This window comes from Coptis chinensis, chromosome 5 (assembly GCF_015680905.1).
Source record: "Coptis chinensis isolate HL-2020 chromosome 5, ASM1568090v1, whole genome shotgun sequence".
Taxonomy (NCBI): domain Eukaryota; kingdom Viridiplantae; phylum Streptophyta; class Magnoliopsida; order Ranunculales; family Ranunculaceae; genus Coptis; species Coptis chinensis.
The window spans coordinates 81,887,147-81,903,464 of NC_141460.1; the positions used below are offsets into that span (position 1 = coordinate 81,887,147).

A 16,318-nucleotide genomic window follows, 5' to 3' on the forward strand; every position below is an offset into this window, starting at 1 on the left:
CCATGTCTTCATGTACACAGTTATTCTTCTCATCCCTCTTTAGTGTTCTGCACTCATATCTGAAGTGGCCTTTGGTGGCACAATAGTAACATGCCTCTCTGCCTTAGGAGTTCTAGCTTCACCCCTAGATTTACTTCTGTCATCACCTTTAGAATGAGATGGTTTTCTGTTTCGACCTCTCCCCCTCCCCCGTTTCTCTGTGAAAAGGATCTCTGAGTGAGAGGAGCTGCTTCTTGCACTCCTTCTAGTCTCCTCATTCAACAAAGACGTGGTAGCCATCTCCATGGTAACAATTCCATCCTTGTCGCTCCATGTAGAGAAACCGCTAATGTCTCCCAACTTTCGGGTAGAGAGCCTAATAGAAACAAAGCCTCAACTTCGTCTCCCAAATTGATCTTCATCAAATGCATCCGATTGATGATATTCTCAGACTTCATTAAGATGCTTTCGGACATTGAAGAACCTTCTTGGTACTTCGTTAATGCGCAAACTTCTTAACGACTAGCACTTTGTTTCCACCCGACTTCCTCTCATACGTGTCTTCGAAGTTTCTTCCACGTGATCAAGGTCGTAGTCTCTTCGGGGACACATGGTGAAAGACACCATCGCCAATCCACCGTCGAATGTATCCAATTGCTTTTTCGTCAAGCTTTTTCCACTTCGGCCTTCATCGCCTTTTTCTCGGTTTTACTCCCTCATTCTCAATGGGAAGTGCCAAGTCCTTGCAATATAGCAAGTCTTCCATCTTGGCTTTCCAGATGGTGTAGTTCTTCCTATTCAGACTCATCATGCGAGTGTTCACGGAATGGTCCATCTCTACAAGTTATTTAACCTCAAATCTTCTCTCATGAATTTCGTCAAACACCTTCTGACCAAGATTCGGATAATACCCTAGGCTATTCTAACCAAGGCTCTGATACCACTTGTTGGGGATTATACCAATACCAATCGATTCCCCCACTACACAGATAACTCGTATATGGAAACAATTCAACTCCGGACAAAATCTAAATATCAACTACAGCCTATACTAACATGCCCAACTCGCTAAACAACTATCAACAACAAATAATAATGCAAAGCAGTAAAGGCAAACCACAAAACAAAGATTTACCGTGGTTCGGCCAATAATTCCTACTTCCACAAGAGCCAGTTCTTTATAAAGTGGGAAGGAAGATTACAATCTCTCCTTTCAGTCTCTCACCTTACTAGATCACTCTTATCTCTTTACAGGGTTGTATCTATATAAAGGTTATCTCTCTCTTTGTTTTAGTCTGGATTCCAATCCTTCTGACTTGGTTTTGTTTTCCAAAACCTTGATTTTGTTTTTATACCAAAAAACAAATTTCTGATTCTTTAAGCAGAAGCCCACAAAATTAGACACGGGGCTAGTGCTTCATTTGAGCACGGATAGCGCCCAAAACACTGGAGCCATGAGCGCAGGTGCGCCTCATCTGAGCTCGGGTCCCGCTCTGAACACTGGACCGATTCAAAGGCACGAGCGCAGGTGCGCGTACTCTGAGCGCAGGCGCGCTCTGACATATCCAACGCCGAATCAGCTCCGTTTCTCTCTAGCTCTATTTCTCTCCTCATGTGAGGGATAACTCCAACATGCTCCAGTCCACCACTAATCAAATTCCTGTGCTGAATGCTTTGAAGTTCACAAATTCTGTCATGTTTGAAAATTAGGTTCACAACTTCTGTCATCTTCTGATACATCCTCCTGTTCCCATCTAACAAGACTCTTTACTCCCAGCTCCTTGTCTATAGTTCTCAGACCAGTAATTAACTCTAATATAACCACATGCACCAAAGGAGTAAACGTCTGTCTTGGTTGACACTTTCCCACTTTCTGCATATTCTGGTGCCATGTAACCGAAAGTCCCGACGACTCTAGTGTCTGAAGAGTTATCCGACTCTTCATGTTGGGTTCTTGCAAGTTCAGTAGGTAGCATATCTCAAATACTGCCAAGGAGGGTTTTCAATCATCTTTATAGTCTTGATAGCACTCAAACTATTAGATGCAACAGACTCCTTGTTGCTACTACCAGAGAAAGCCAAGACAATCACATCATTTCTTAGCCTGATTGTACAACCAATCCCAGCTCCACTGTCACTCACCGATCCATCCACATTCAGTTTAGATATCCCCTCTTCCGGGTTTGACCATATACAATATCTAACAGTTTTGCTTACCAATGGAATTTGAAGTCTCAGATTAGTCATTAGTGCTTGACCATTCTCTATTAGCATTGGATGAATCTGTTGTGACATTGAGTACAAGATTAACTCCTTTTAGCACTTCTTTCGAAAACAGACATTCAAAAAAACAGATGCTTTGAATTTTCCCGAGATTCATGGCATATACAACATTTAGAGTAAGTTAAAACCTTCTTGTGCATAAGCCTATCTTGAGTTTGAAGACTACCGGAAAATAATAGCCATACACAGAAAGAGTGCCTCAGGTGGACTAGTTTGCCCCAAGTAAGAGAAGCCCATCTGACCTTTTGTTGTGTCCTTGAGATAACGGCCTATGCTGACTTAGTAGAGAACTTACCAGAGGTACTAGGCATCCAAACAACAGTATCCTTAGGGAGATGAGAATGGATGTTGGTAGATATAATCAACATTTTAAGCTCATGATCTTGGACAAAATCAATGTGCTGATTCCATTGGTCATTATTCAATAACTCACTCACCTTGGCATCCAAGGAAAATGTAGTGCTCCAGGCAAGTTGAGCGTGGAACAGAAGAGCACCACAAGTCGTGCCATAAAAGAGTGTTTCGACCATTTGCTATCCTAGACCCTATGAAGTTGGCAGCAATAGCTCTAGATTTAAGGGCATTTCTCCAGGTCCAAGAGCAGTGTACATGGGATCTAGACATGCCTTCACCAGTTCATAGTCCAAAATATCTTGGTCTTAATATGTTGTTCATAAACCCAGAGAACCCACAAACTTTTCTCCTTAGCTGCGATATTGAAAACCAAGCCCATGTACGCTGCTTGGTTCCAATTAATGTTGTTCGGGTGGGTTGCTTGACTTTGAACTAGGTGAAGGCATGTCTTGCACCTTATTCAGAGGTCTATATCCTTTCTTGGTCTTCAGCATCCATTCCTCTTCTTCAACTTCATCTGCCCAATCACCAGTATTCAGCAGTTTACTTGCTTCCAGCATGACATTAGCATTCGAAGGAGTGTGCGGGGAGGAAGGATTCTAACAAATCTCTCTACTCATGCCACTCATTTCTGAAGTGTAACTTCTACTATTTGGTGTTCTCCATTAAACCCATATATTGTTTTTTATTCCTAAAGATGACTAATTCCATGTTTTCTAGGAAATTAGCAAATTTAATTCACAGCAGCGAGCAGCAAAAGTATATAACCACAGGACGGGCAAGATGAAATTTGCTGATATTGGAGAACAATTGGTGACTACATTGTCTATCTCGACATTTATATACATACACGTAGGCACTTTGTTAATTTGTTTGGGTATGATAAAGCTCCAACCAAGAGTTTCGAAGACATGCATCGTATTAACCTTGTCGTTTGCATGATTATTTTGTAACCATAGAAAAAAGAGTTGGGACCAACCTTTAATGGAAAAACTTAAAGGCCTTCAATATGGAAAAGAGCTTACTCAAAAAAAGGAAAATATATTGAAGTAGCTACGGAAAGAGTGGCTGAAAAGATTGTGAGTTTTCTAATCGTTTATTATTATGTTTTAATGTTAGACATGAATGCTTGTTGTGATTTGGATTTGCTAAATCCTTGTTTACTTCAAAACTTAATTGAAGGATGTGCTAACTAAGGAAGTGGAGGAGGGAAAGGTAGTTATTGAAGGAAGTAAGGACATCTTAACTCTAGCATTGGGCACACCCGAGCATCCTGGTCGCACCCGAGCAGTTGGAAAGGGGATCACCCCCCACCACATATTTCCACGTTAACAAACGTGGCTCAAAGGAACATGTTACGTACAAAGTTGGAATCAACAATTCAAGAGCAATTGGACCAAAACTACCATCTTCAAGAAGACGTTAGGTTGTTGTTGGATAGAGTCAGAAGGTTGGAGGACAAAGATAATTCCTTACCATCTGGAAAAAAAAATCTCTTCAAACAGCAATACGAGTGTCAATATTAATCATACGGACATATGATACACTCATCTGGCAAACATCAATTTGGTTGACTAGTGAAAAATGTTCAGCAAGTAAGTTACTACTGTGAATGTTTCTTTTATTTTTTTTATTGGTAACATGTCATCTATTTGTGCATCCTTCATCGTTACATCTAGTGTTTGTGCAACAACAGTTTGACCCAACCATTTTACGCATTTCGACCTTCTAACTACAAATTTTATTTTTCTGATTAATAGTTGAAAAAAAAATGGGAAGGCAGCCCAACCTCCATCAAAGCCCAAAGCAGATCATGGTAACAAAGCAAATAAGAAAACACAAGAAGGTCAAACACCATTTTCGAGGCCAACATCTGGTCTAGGACAGGCAAGTAGCATTTTACACGTGATATATATAATTTTAATAATGTTGCGTGGTTCTAAGATTTATACTTCAATTGTAGGGCCTAGAGTGTAATTTGGCTCAATCTGATCGTGTGAACAAGGCAAATAAGAAAACACGGGGTCAAACACCATTTCAGGGTCCAACATCTGGTCTAGGAAAGGTAAGTAGTATTTTACACGTTATATATATAATTTTAAAATGGTTCTAAGATTTATACTTAAATTGTAGGGCCTAGAGTGTAATTTGGCTCAATTTGATCGTGTGAACAAGGCAAATAAGAAAACACGGGGTCAAACATTTGGTCTAGGGGAGGTAAATTATAGTTTACACGTAATATGTTATTAAAATATAATGTCGTGTGCTTATTATGATACTTAAACATTTATATAGGAAAAAGAATGATATTTGGTTGTGGTTGACCGATCAAATATTGTTGTTGAAGGCTTGGTATACGAGGGAAATAAACGGAAAGAAATTCACGATTACCCTTTGGGACTCAATAATGTTCGTGTTGCGGTTGTATCGCTTGTTTCTGAAGAAGCTGGCCGTCTTGCTTTTCCTATACAAGTGAATGAGGAGCTTAGATATGTCACAGATGCTCTTGGCACACAAGTTCCTTGGCCAAAGGACCATGTCTATTATAAAGATGACATTGAGGTAAATAACAAAATTCTTTTATATGAAGTTATATGATTGATTTTTGAATTTGGCTTCTCTTTTAATAAATGGTTGTTCTGAATTTTTAATTTAGGGAAGTAAAAATCAAACTAGTGATAGTCATAATCAAGGTGTAATAGATTCGTTTGTAGGATTCTTCAATATGGCGCTTCCAGGGGACCATGGTTCGATACATTTTCTAATAGGAGGAGAATTGTTTGGAGATAATATAGGTAGTTTTATTATGGAGAAACGCGATATAATGGATGTATGTAACATGGGTTGGTTAGATGTTGTTATTTTGGTGCGTGGTATACATGAGGTTAGAAGATCTGCAAAACTTCATTGTTAGTGTTATCATAAATCTTAGATATTCATCTTTAGTTTTAGTAATTATGATTGTTTTATTTTTCTTTCTCTAGAATTCTTTATGACGAATTTGTGAATTGTCGTGATGTTGTCAGATTTGTAAACCCTTCATCTTTCACAAGAGCTAATGGGCATGAGAAAACTTAAATTATTGTGGAGAGCTTGCAGAATACAAGTGGAAAAAGAGTTGTTCTTATCCCTTACAATCCAAGGTAAGGATATTGTCTTATATTTTTAATATTATCCATGTTTTATCGTTTTCATTGGAATGTATATTGTAGTTTTAATGTCTAATTTTTCTTTTTTAACCACACATGCCTCTGATCATTTTGTAGTGGACATTGGGTTTTGATTGCCATTAATTTATCGCGGATGACTTTTAATTGGTTGGATTCGATGCATAATCTACCATCTAATGATATGAGTATCTATTTTAACAAGTTTGTCATGAGTGTGTATGTATATGAAATAATTAGATTATTACGTGCTTATCTTTTACTTGCTAATTAGGTTTTACATTGATCTTATTTTGAAGTGTGGTCATGAAAATAGAAAGACTTGAAGGGAAAGGAAGTAAAGGTCCAGTGAAAGGGGAGAAAATTATGGTAATTAACAAATTCTTATGCATACATACTGTGTGTTTGGAAAAATATATGCTTATGAATATTTTCCATGTTTGTACTTAGGGCCCGTACCAACCTGGTAGTAAAAAGTGTGGGTATTACGTAATAATGAAGTTTATGAGAGAAATAATGGAAGCTTGTTCATATAATTCTTTTGAAAATAAGGTATAAATCGTCATACACTAGCATTCTCTATTTTGTGTTACTCTTCATTATTTAGTTATTATATACTTTTTATCTTTGATCGTGCAGATGACAAATCTATCCCTCAAAGATACATACACCCAGGAGGCCAGGAGGAACTAGCTTGATATGGTTCGACTTGAAATTTTTAGATTCATCCAACATAATGGAGCGTTCGAGCCAAGTGTTGAGTCTTCGCTAGGTTTTGACCCATTCTAGTTAAGGTGTGGTGCTTGGTCTCACCATTTTTATTTTTTTTTAATATTTTAGATGGAACAAATAGATTGCTTTTTTTATTGATGCAACAAGTTAGGTCATTATTATTTTGATAGAACAAGTAAATTTGGATGTTTCTTTCATTATTGATGACTCAAAAAAGTTTAAAACTCTTTTAGCAATTCAATGTCTTCATGTTGGATGTCTAAATTTATTTATTTTGTTTGTGTTGCACTATGAATTGTTTATTTGAGCAATGTGTTTTTAAATCCAGTGTGGATATATATGGTGAAAATGGGCAGGTTGCAGGTTGAATGAATATGATTAGAATCAAATAATTCGCGGCTTTTATTTTTTAAAATAAAATGACTATAAACCACGGTTTGATAAGAACCGAGGTATAAGCAGTTTCTATAACCCATGGTTTTTATCCAACCATCGTATCTATCATCACTATTACCCACGGTTCACATCGAATAGAGTAGACTTTTCAGACTATTAAACCGTGGTATATAAGAGGTACTTTTTTTCATGGTTTTGTTAGAAGTATGTCACGGTGGTTGTTACCACGCACGGTTTGAAAATAGTGGCTAAATGCTTTTTACCACTGTAAATAATAGTGATATGTGAGCTTTTCTGTAGTAGTGTATATATATGTAGAGGTTTGTTGTTTAGGGGGCAACGACCTGATGATTTGTTTGATAGGGAATGGTTGCACTCTTCTTGGGATAAGAGTTGCCTATGTATCAAGTTTCTTGGGATAAACTTGAATTGAGCCTTATGTAGTTCATCTCTCTCTACTTATAGATGTTTGAGCTGACTTTCCTTATATGCTCCAGGCCGTTATGAAGTGTAGTCCACCTTGTGTGCTATCTTGATGATTCGCCATTACTCTAATGTTACAAAGTTAATGTCTCCTTGATTGTTGAGTTGACTGAGCTCTAGGATTACGCTAGTTGATTTACTTCCATATATGGCTATAACTACTGCTTGGGATGACTTGGGATTGGGTCGTTGGTACGCTCTGATGGATAGGTACGAGCTGATGGATTGGTACAACCTGGTGTGTGGACACATGTACTGTAGTACAGAACGGAGGGTACTTACATAGTCTCCTTTATTTTATCTGTTCTTTGGATAGTTGTGGTGTGAAAAAGGAAGGGTAAAATAAAGCTTTACAACACGTGTCGGACAGCTGGTTATTTTAATTGGGTTTTGAAAAGATGAAACATTTTATATTTTCTCGAGGTTTTGGCAGCTGAGGGGTTTTGGCGTGTTAAGGTGCTTCACTTCTTCATTTTTCCAATCTGGGAAAAAGCAAAAAAAAAAAAAAAAAAAAAAAAACTTTTCCAACCTTGGTATCAAGTGCGTCTTTTAAACTTGCAAAGTTTGATTTTTTGTTTATTTTTGAACTTGTAATGTCTGTTACCAGTGATAGTTTGAGTGAGGAAGTTGAGGTTGATCAGTGGAGAGAGAAAACGGTAAGTGATGGGGATGATGAGTTATAGCTCATAGTGGAGTTGGGGCTTCATCGTCTTTTTCAGCAGAGACGATGGCTGAGGAGTTAGGGCCTAGGTCGCTTTATGCTGATCTGAAGGGGGAGTTTGGTTGGGTAAATGTCAACCTAGCCATGTACGACTTAAGTGGAGAGAGGAGGTTGTATAACAATGACTATGTTCCTCCGGATGGGGGAGTGGTGGTTTGTTATGGGTAGTTGAAGACTGGGATGAGGTTACCGTTTTCTCATCTTATTGTTGATGTTTTGAATATTTGTGGAAAAGCCCCTTGTAAGTTCGTAGAGAATAGTTAGAGGGTGTTCTATGTGTTGGATTTGTTGAATGAGAGGGGTTATAACATTCGTTTAGGAGATGTGTTGGAGCATTTCTTTGTGAAGAGATCATCTGTCACACCCCAAATTTCCAGACAATATTTAAAACAATTATATTTAATTATCTGGAAACCCAAGGTGAAACAAAACCCAAAACCCTGTTATCAAACACGATATATACAAAAACTGAAATCAAAAGAAACGAAAAGGAAAAATCCTTAAATTATTAAACTATAAAGAAACTAACCAACTCTTCAGAAAATCTTAAACCAGAAGACTCCAAGAGCAACTCCAAATCACGTCTCCTTATCCCATTGACTCCACCATCTATGTTCCTAAGAACACACCCACGTTTGCAAAACAAAGCAAACATGGGTCGACAAATTGAATTTTTGGTATGAGTAGACTAACAACAAAATATATATAATAATCTTTCAAATGAATAAATATAACATTACAAACAATTTCAACTTGGAAGACAATATAGTTCCGTTTTCCAAAAACGGCGTGTAGTTTCTTCCCAAGTAAGATTTCACCCCCAACATACAAATTCCAAGAATCTCATATAACAGTACTCGTCATTTCCACTTTCCAAAATAACTCACAATACAATACCACTTACATTCCATTTATTAACTGCACATATGATAACCTAATTAAAATGAGTTTGGTATACCTTACCTTTAAGCCAACACGCCGCCTTAGGGTACGATATTTACGTCCCTGCAGAAAAGATTAATAGATCCTACCCTCCTGCAAAACAGAGTTAGACATCACAATAAAATGATTTATCTCAACCAGTCAAAATTTCATTCATAACCAAACCTCATTTAAGACATTTAAGTCTAATTGATATGACCTGGTTCGTCTCAAGATATTCGGGAATACCACTTATCATAATACCTATATCAAGGGTAGTCATTCATATGACATCATTACGTCATAAAGTTTATGCGTGCATAATCATAGATCTCAGACTATCACAAGTCATTAATAGTTTCGTAATAACATATCAAGTTATAGTCAATTCACAGTCACATAGAACTCACAATCATTTATTAGTATTATTCACCGTCACACTTCATATCCATAGCATCACACAATTCATATATTTTTACTTTAGTATCACTCGTCTACTTATGAGAACGAGGAAAAGTCACAACCAATGAGTACATTCATCCCTTGTGAGTATCAACTCATACAAACCACGTAAACATTTCTCATAAGAAATCATAGACATCATATGCAATAACTCCATCACACGTAAAATCAATATTTTTACTTTGCTTATTAATTATCTTGTTGACTCCTTTATTCAAAGACACAGCCCAACCTTTAGTTCCTACTCCACGATTTGCACTACACACATTTGCCAAATCACACATATCCGTGCGCCTCACTCACACCGAGTACCACTACAAGACATATGTCCCAAGCGGGATATCGCCTCCAGGAAACATACTTTCATCTTGTAAACTCGTAACTTGTGAGTCACAACCATCTCTGGGCTTTCCATACACATAATCACAAAGCCTCCTTTGGGCATAACAAAATATCAGGTCATTCATGGCACATTCAATGAATACCTTGAGTCATTCCCGCCACATTCAAGGAATACCCATCATAACACTAACGGGCCATTCATGGCACATTCAATGAATGCCCTGAGTCATTCCCGCCACATTCAAGGAATACCCAAACCTACATTCCCGTACATTCAAGGAATACGACTAACCCGCAAAGCGAATACCTTAGTTCCTCTCTAGGGCAGTCCAAACTATTTGGGTCATTCATGGCACATTCAATGAATACCCGGGTCATTCATAGCACATTCAATGAATACCCATCTATCACATGACATCACAAGTCATAATATCTCATTACCAAATCCTGAGGCATGGAGAGTTCTAAAGATGTGGGCGACACTTTAAAACATTATTATCACTTATAATTATACTAGCATTACTCATGTCAAAACAGACCACACATGTAGAGAGTCATTTCGCGTGTCAAGGCAAATCAAGCACTTAAGCATCATTTAATGTAAACAGACTTATAATCAAACAAATACAATTTACATAACCACACTCATATATACAATATTGTAAACAAATAGTTCATTAACCCAAATTCAAGTCCACACACACTAATGTCCAAAACAGATCTACATATACTAAAGTCTATATTCATATACAACTTCTATCTCACACATATATATTTATGTAGTATCAAAAACAAGATTACTTTCTAACACAATCACATAGTTATTACACAAACTAATATATATATTATAGATATAGTGACTGCACTGTGACATAAAGTCGCTTCTACGTATCCAATCTTTTAAGATTAGAATCAAGCCTTACGTAGCTCTTAACCAATTCTCCAAATATTTTAATAATCACGATAAAATAAAACATATAGATATATTTTCATTCCACACCAATATTTTCACGATAGTAAGAATATATCGAAAGTATAATAACCACCCGACCATCTAATGCCATCATGTAACCACCCAACTATATCTATTTTAAACTTGAGCTAATTCTAACAACCTTGTTAATCCGTGCCTTGACAGACAACCCACCATTGGATCTGCCTAAAATTTGTATATGTCATTTAACTGGATATCAAGAATCTATGGATTAAATTTGAGGTCAATCCGATAATAGGTTGACCTCCATCTAAACAGAAACAAAGGACTGCACCCATCAGTTTTCTGGTGTAGTTTCTACTACGACCTAGTCCCACTAATGGAAGCCTCGACAGATATCAAGCCATTGGATAAATCTAAAAATCTAATATGGAAGACTAAAATGTGTCAGGAAACTATAGATTAAATTTCATACAAATCCGAGTACGGAAAGGTCACCATCTAAGAAGAAACAAATGACTGCACACTGCAGTTTTTCTGGTGTAGAAACACTAGGACCTGTCATGCTTATGCGCACCTCGACAGAAATCCAACCGTTGGATCTGTCTAAAATTTTAATATGTCAGACTACAATGTGTCAGGAAACTATGGATTAAATTTAATACAAATCCAAGTATGGAAACGACACCATCTAAGCAGAAACAAAAGACTGCACACTGCAGTTTTTCTGGTGTAGAAACACTACGACGTGTCACGCTTATGCGCGCCTCGACAGAAATCCAACCGTTGGATCTGTCTAAAATTTTAATATGTCAGACTACAATGTGTCAGGAAACTATGGATTAAATTTGAGAGACATCCGTGTGCGGAAAGATCTCCATCTTAACAGAATTAAAAGACTGCGCAGACAACTTTTCTAGAATGGTGTTTACTGTTAACTGTTCATCTTCTTTACAAAACTCTATACAATTTAGTAATGGCTTTATCCTCCCAATATACAATCCATATGATCACACATAACAAACAACATATCCTATTTCTATGGAAACAATAAAAGAAATAAATATAACTCACCTTATTAAGTCTACAAGATGTAAACAACTATGAATATCAATAGTGCGGTGAGCCCAATACTTTGCGTCCCCTTTTTCTCTTTTCTTCCTCTTCCCCTTCTTTTTATTGGAGGCTAGGGTTTTGATTTTGAATAATCATATTTTTACAGAGAAAATTCGCAGCTCTTATTTGTTCCATGTTTTAAGTCTGTTTAAGGTAACCTATGGACCTCCAATGGGTCTAAAAACACCCAAGGTCCATACCTATATGAATGGGTACATTTTAACAATCTTTTCAAGCCCAAAATGATTATAAAATACCCACATAAGTTCTAACAAACAATTCAAGTAAAAACATTAACTTTTCTTTTTAAAAATCAACAATAGCTAAACAAATTCTAGAATAAGCTAGACTTCATAATATAATTGTTATTTTCAATCAAATAATTTAATTTATGTTGTTTAAAAATTGGGGTTGTTATATCATCTGTAATGAACTGTAGTTTGCAGATCGTAAGGGGGAAGTCTGCTGTGATTGTGGGGGTGAGTAAGGAGGAATGGGGGCTTAGGCCATTGTTGGTTGTGGGTAATTACACCCCCTCTAGGTGTGAGCTGAATACCCGATCTGTAAAGTGGGCTAGTAGGTAGCTATTTTGTAGGTCGTATGTAAGTATTGTGTTTGATATGTTGTACGTTCTGATATTTTTGTTTTCTTTTGTGCAGAGGTTTCCATTTGGGGTCGTCCTCAGCTTGACGTTATAGAAAAGTTTGTTTGTTTGAGTTTGAAGGAGAAATGAGCTATCTTGGGGGAGGTTGCCCACTATTTCAAGAGGCGTGGAGGGGAGAAAATCAAACGGAAGAAGGTGGAGTAAAAAAAGAGGGCTCGTAAGCTCGTTTTTTGACATCTCTGATTCTAGCTCGGGTGCTAAGATGGAGAAGGAGAGCCAAAGGAGAGCACCAATTTCTGGAGTGAGAACGGCTGGAGGAGCTGCTGATAGTCGTTCTGCTTTAGTGAGGACGGCTGGAGGAGCTTCACAGAAGTTGTGAGTGCAGGTGGTGATCCAACTGGTGGCCCTACTGGTGAAAAGGGTTGCCCACTGGAGCCTTTAAACGTGGAGAACCTTCCCCGTGTCCTCTGATTGTGCTTTCTTTTAGTGATTGATATGTTTGTTTGATGATGAATTATATTCTCTTACTTGCTTTGGTTGATATTGAAAACTTATATTGAAAAACTTGATTTTTTATGATGGGGGTGTTGAGGTCGTTTTCCCAGGCTAACCTAGGGGCCTCTAGCATCTAACCAAATTGTGTAAGTAGTAAAATATTTAAATTACTTACTTGTTCTGCATTGATATTGTCTTTGAATTTTTGCATGGATGTGATTGCCTTATTGCTGTTTTGATTCGTTGTATGACGACATGTGCTGCATAGTAGTAGTCTTGACGATTTGTTGGACTATGGTAGATCGTCTAATGTGTGAAGGTCGTAATTGTTTGACTCACGACCTGGCTAGATGATTGTAGGCGTCACCTAGGTCTCCTTTTGTGTGTTTGATTGAGTCGTTCCTTTTGGGGGAACTCTGATTGACTGATAACTAGCCTTTGATTGGTAGTTATAGTTTAGCCAAGCTTAACCTTGTTCAAAGGCCTTAAGTTGACTGTGGGTCCTTTTGGGGGTCTCATATATTTGAATTTGACTGATAATTGTGTTGAATTTACAGTTAAATCATGTTTAACCCTAGCGTTGGTGTTAAGTTGATTTAAGGTCCTTTTGGGGGACCTCGGGTTGGATTGATTAATAATTAACCACTGCGTAGTAATTATAGTTGAGTCGTTCTTGACTCCGTCTTTGATGTACGACCTGACATTATGACGTCCTAGGTCGGGTTGCGTAGTGTGAGATGCATGGTACTCATGTAATGCAAAAGATTACATTTGTACTCGAAATGTTGATGAAATTTTATTCATATTGACTGATACATCTGGAGAAAAACTTATTGATAAAATCGCTTGAGGAGAGCTGTATTCCAAGGTCGGGGAAGCAGACATCGAGCTGAGTTTTGATCTAGTATACTCCATTTCCAACGACTTTGTCAATGATGCAGGGACCTTCCCATGTTGGGTCGAGCTTGGCTGGAGCTAGAGTCTTTTTGAGGACTAGGTCGCCAACTTGGAAAGATCTTGGGATGACCTTCTTGTTGTAAGATCGTTAGATTGTTTGGTGGTACCGAGTTAGGGATATTGCAGCTGTTTCCCTTCGCTCTTCTAGGAAATCGACTTCTTTTGCCAAGATGGTGTCATTTTCTTCTGATTCGACAATGTCAGAACGTGTGGTTGTGATTGTGAGTTCTGATAGTATAACTGCCTCTGTTCCGAAGCAAAGTGTGAAAGGAGATTCATTGGTACTGGCTCTGGCTGCCCATAGAATGTTCTCGAGTTGCTCCGGCCATTGGCTTTTCTTGCTCTCCAACTTCTTTTGGAGATTTTCCTTGATTGCTTTGTTGTTAGCCTCTGCTTAACCATTGCTTTGTGCATATCTAGGTGTAGAAAATGCTTGAATGATGCACCATTTTTGCATAAATGCCTTAACTTGTGAGCCAACAAATTGAGTTCCGTTGTCCATGACAAGGGTGTGGGGGAGACCAAATCTTGCGATGATATTGGTCCATATGAAGTTGATGATGTGGACTTCTTTGACTTGGACTAGTGGAATTGCTTCCACCCATTTGGTGAAGTAATCTGTGGCTGTTATGACGTATTTGAGTCCTGTTTTCTTTTATGGGATGAATTGTCTCATGATGTCTTGCCCCCACACATGAAAGGGTCATGGGCTGGCTATGTTGATCAACTCTCAGGCTGGACTCAGATGGTTGTGTCCAAATGTTTGACATTTGTGGCATTTGAGAACGTATGTCTTTGCCTCGATGTACATGCCTAGCCAATAATACCCTTGGGCGATTGCTTTGTAAGCCAAAGATCTTGCTCCTACATGGTTGCCACATTCTCCTTTGTGAATCTCGTCAAAGAAGAGTTGGCCTTCGCATGGAGTTATGCACCTTAGGTGTCCTCCTGCAGATTTGCGAAACAATCGTCTGTTGATTACGGTGTATCTGGGAGCTCGGAAGTTTATGGCACGAGCGTTTTTTGCTTATGCTAGGAGCTCCCCATGTAGGATGAATTGCAGAAATGGGCCCATCCAAGATTGAGTGATCTCTTCTTTGGATGATGGCTGAAAGTCTGTGAGGCTGTTGACACTTTCTTGTTGGTATGCGGGACTCTCCAAGATGTCAATGTAGACTGTGGTTGGACATGTTTCTTGTGTCTTCGAGGCTAAGAAAGTCAGGCTGCCTGCATGTCTATTGTCCTCTCGAGGAATATGTTCCAAGGAGAATGTTTTGAACGAGCTGATGATGTCATTAACGACCTGAGCGTATTTGGCCAGGTTTGCTCCGTTTGTTACATACTCTTTGGTGAGCTGCTTGACGATTAGTTGTGAGTCACTGTGAGTTTTGAGCTTCTGGACTTCTAGTTGTTGTTCCATGCGGAGGCCTGTGATTAATGCTTCGTACTCCGTTTCATTGTTGGATATTGCAAAGTCGATCTTGATTGACATTTGTAGCTGTGTTCCTTCTGGTGAAGTTAACACAGCCCCCAGTCCACTACCACTATAGTTGCATGCTCCATCTACGTAGAGGTGCCATGTGTCTGGGGTGGTTGGTTGATGAAATGAAGTGATTGCCTCGAGTTCCCAATTGACATTTTCGACGAGGAAGTCTACCCGGAAATCAGCAACGACCTGTCCTTTGCGAGACGTTCTGGGAACGAAGTCGATGTAGTGCTCTCCGAGTTCTTCAGCCCATTTGGCCATGCGGGCTGTTTTGTTGCTAGAACTCAAGACCTATTTGATTGGTACATCTGTGATGACTTTGATGCTATGAGCTTGGAAGTAAGGTCGGAACTTTCGAGTTAAGTACAGCAAAGACAACATCGTTTACTCCATTGGAGAGTAATGCTTTTCTGAATCTGCTAACGTCTTGCTGGTGAAGTACACTGGCTTTTCAATTCCTTCGTGTTCGTGAAAGATAACTGAGCTGATAGCGAAGTCAGTAGTTGCAAGGTAAAGCCCCAGTGTCTCTCCTTCAGTTAGTTTGGACAGGTTAGGCGGAGTTGACAGGTAAGCTTTCAGGTCGTTGAAAGATTTGTGGCATTCGTCTGTCCATGTGAATGTTGTGCCCTTCTTTAGTATTTGCAGGAATGGTCTGCACTTGTCAGATGCACGTGAGATGAATCTGTTAAGGGCTAAAACCATGCCAGATAACTTATAGATTTGTTGCTTGGAAGTTGGTTCTGGCATCCCAAGGAGAGCTCGTATTTGTTCTGGGTTTGCTTCGATGCGCCTTTGTGAAACAAGGTATCCTAGGAATTTCCCTGAAGCTACCTTAAATACACATTTTGCTGGGTTGAGCTTCATTTTGTTTTGGCGCAGTCTTTCA

At 38.5% G+C, this 16,318-nt stretch overlaps 1 protein-coding gene across 1 annotated transcript; it reads right to left on the bottom strand.

Annotated features, from left to right (window-relative positions):
• Positions 1 to 14,973: 14,973 nt before the first annotated feature.
• LOC147499294 (uncharacterized) lies at positions 14,974 to 15,693 on the bottom strand. The gene has a single exon (XM_086563450.1). The coding sequence runs from the start codon at positions 15,691 to 15,693 to the stop codon at positions 14,974 to 14,976; it is 720 nt and encodes a 239-aa protein (XP_086419576.1).
• Positions 15,694 to 16,318: the final 625 nt, after the last annotated feature.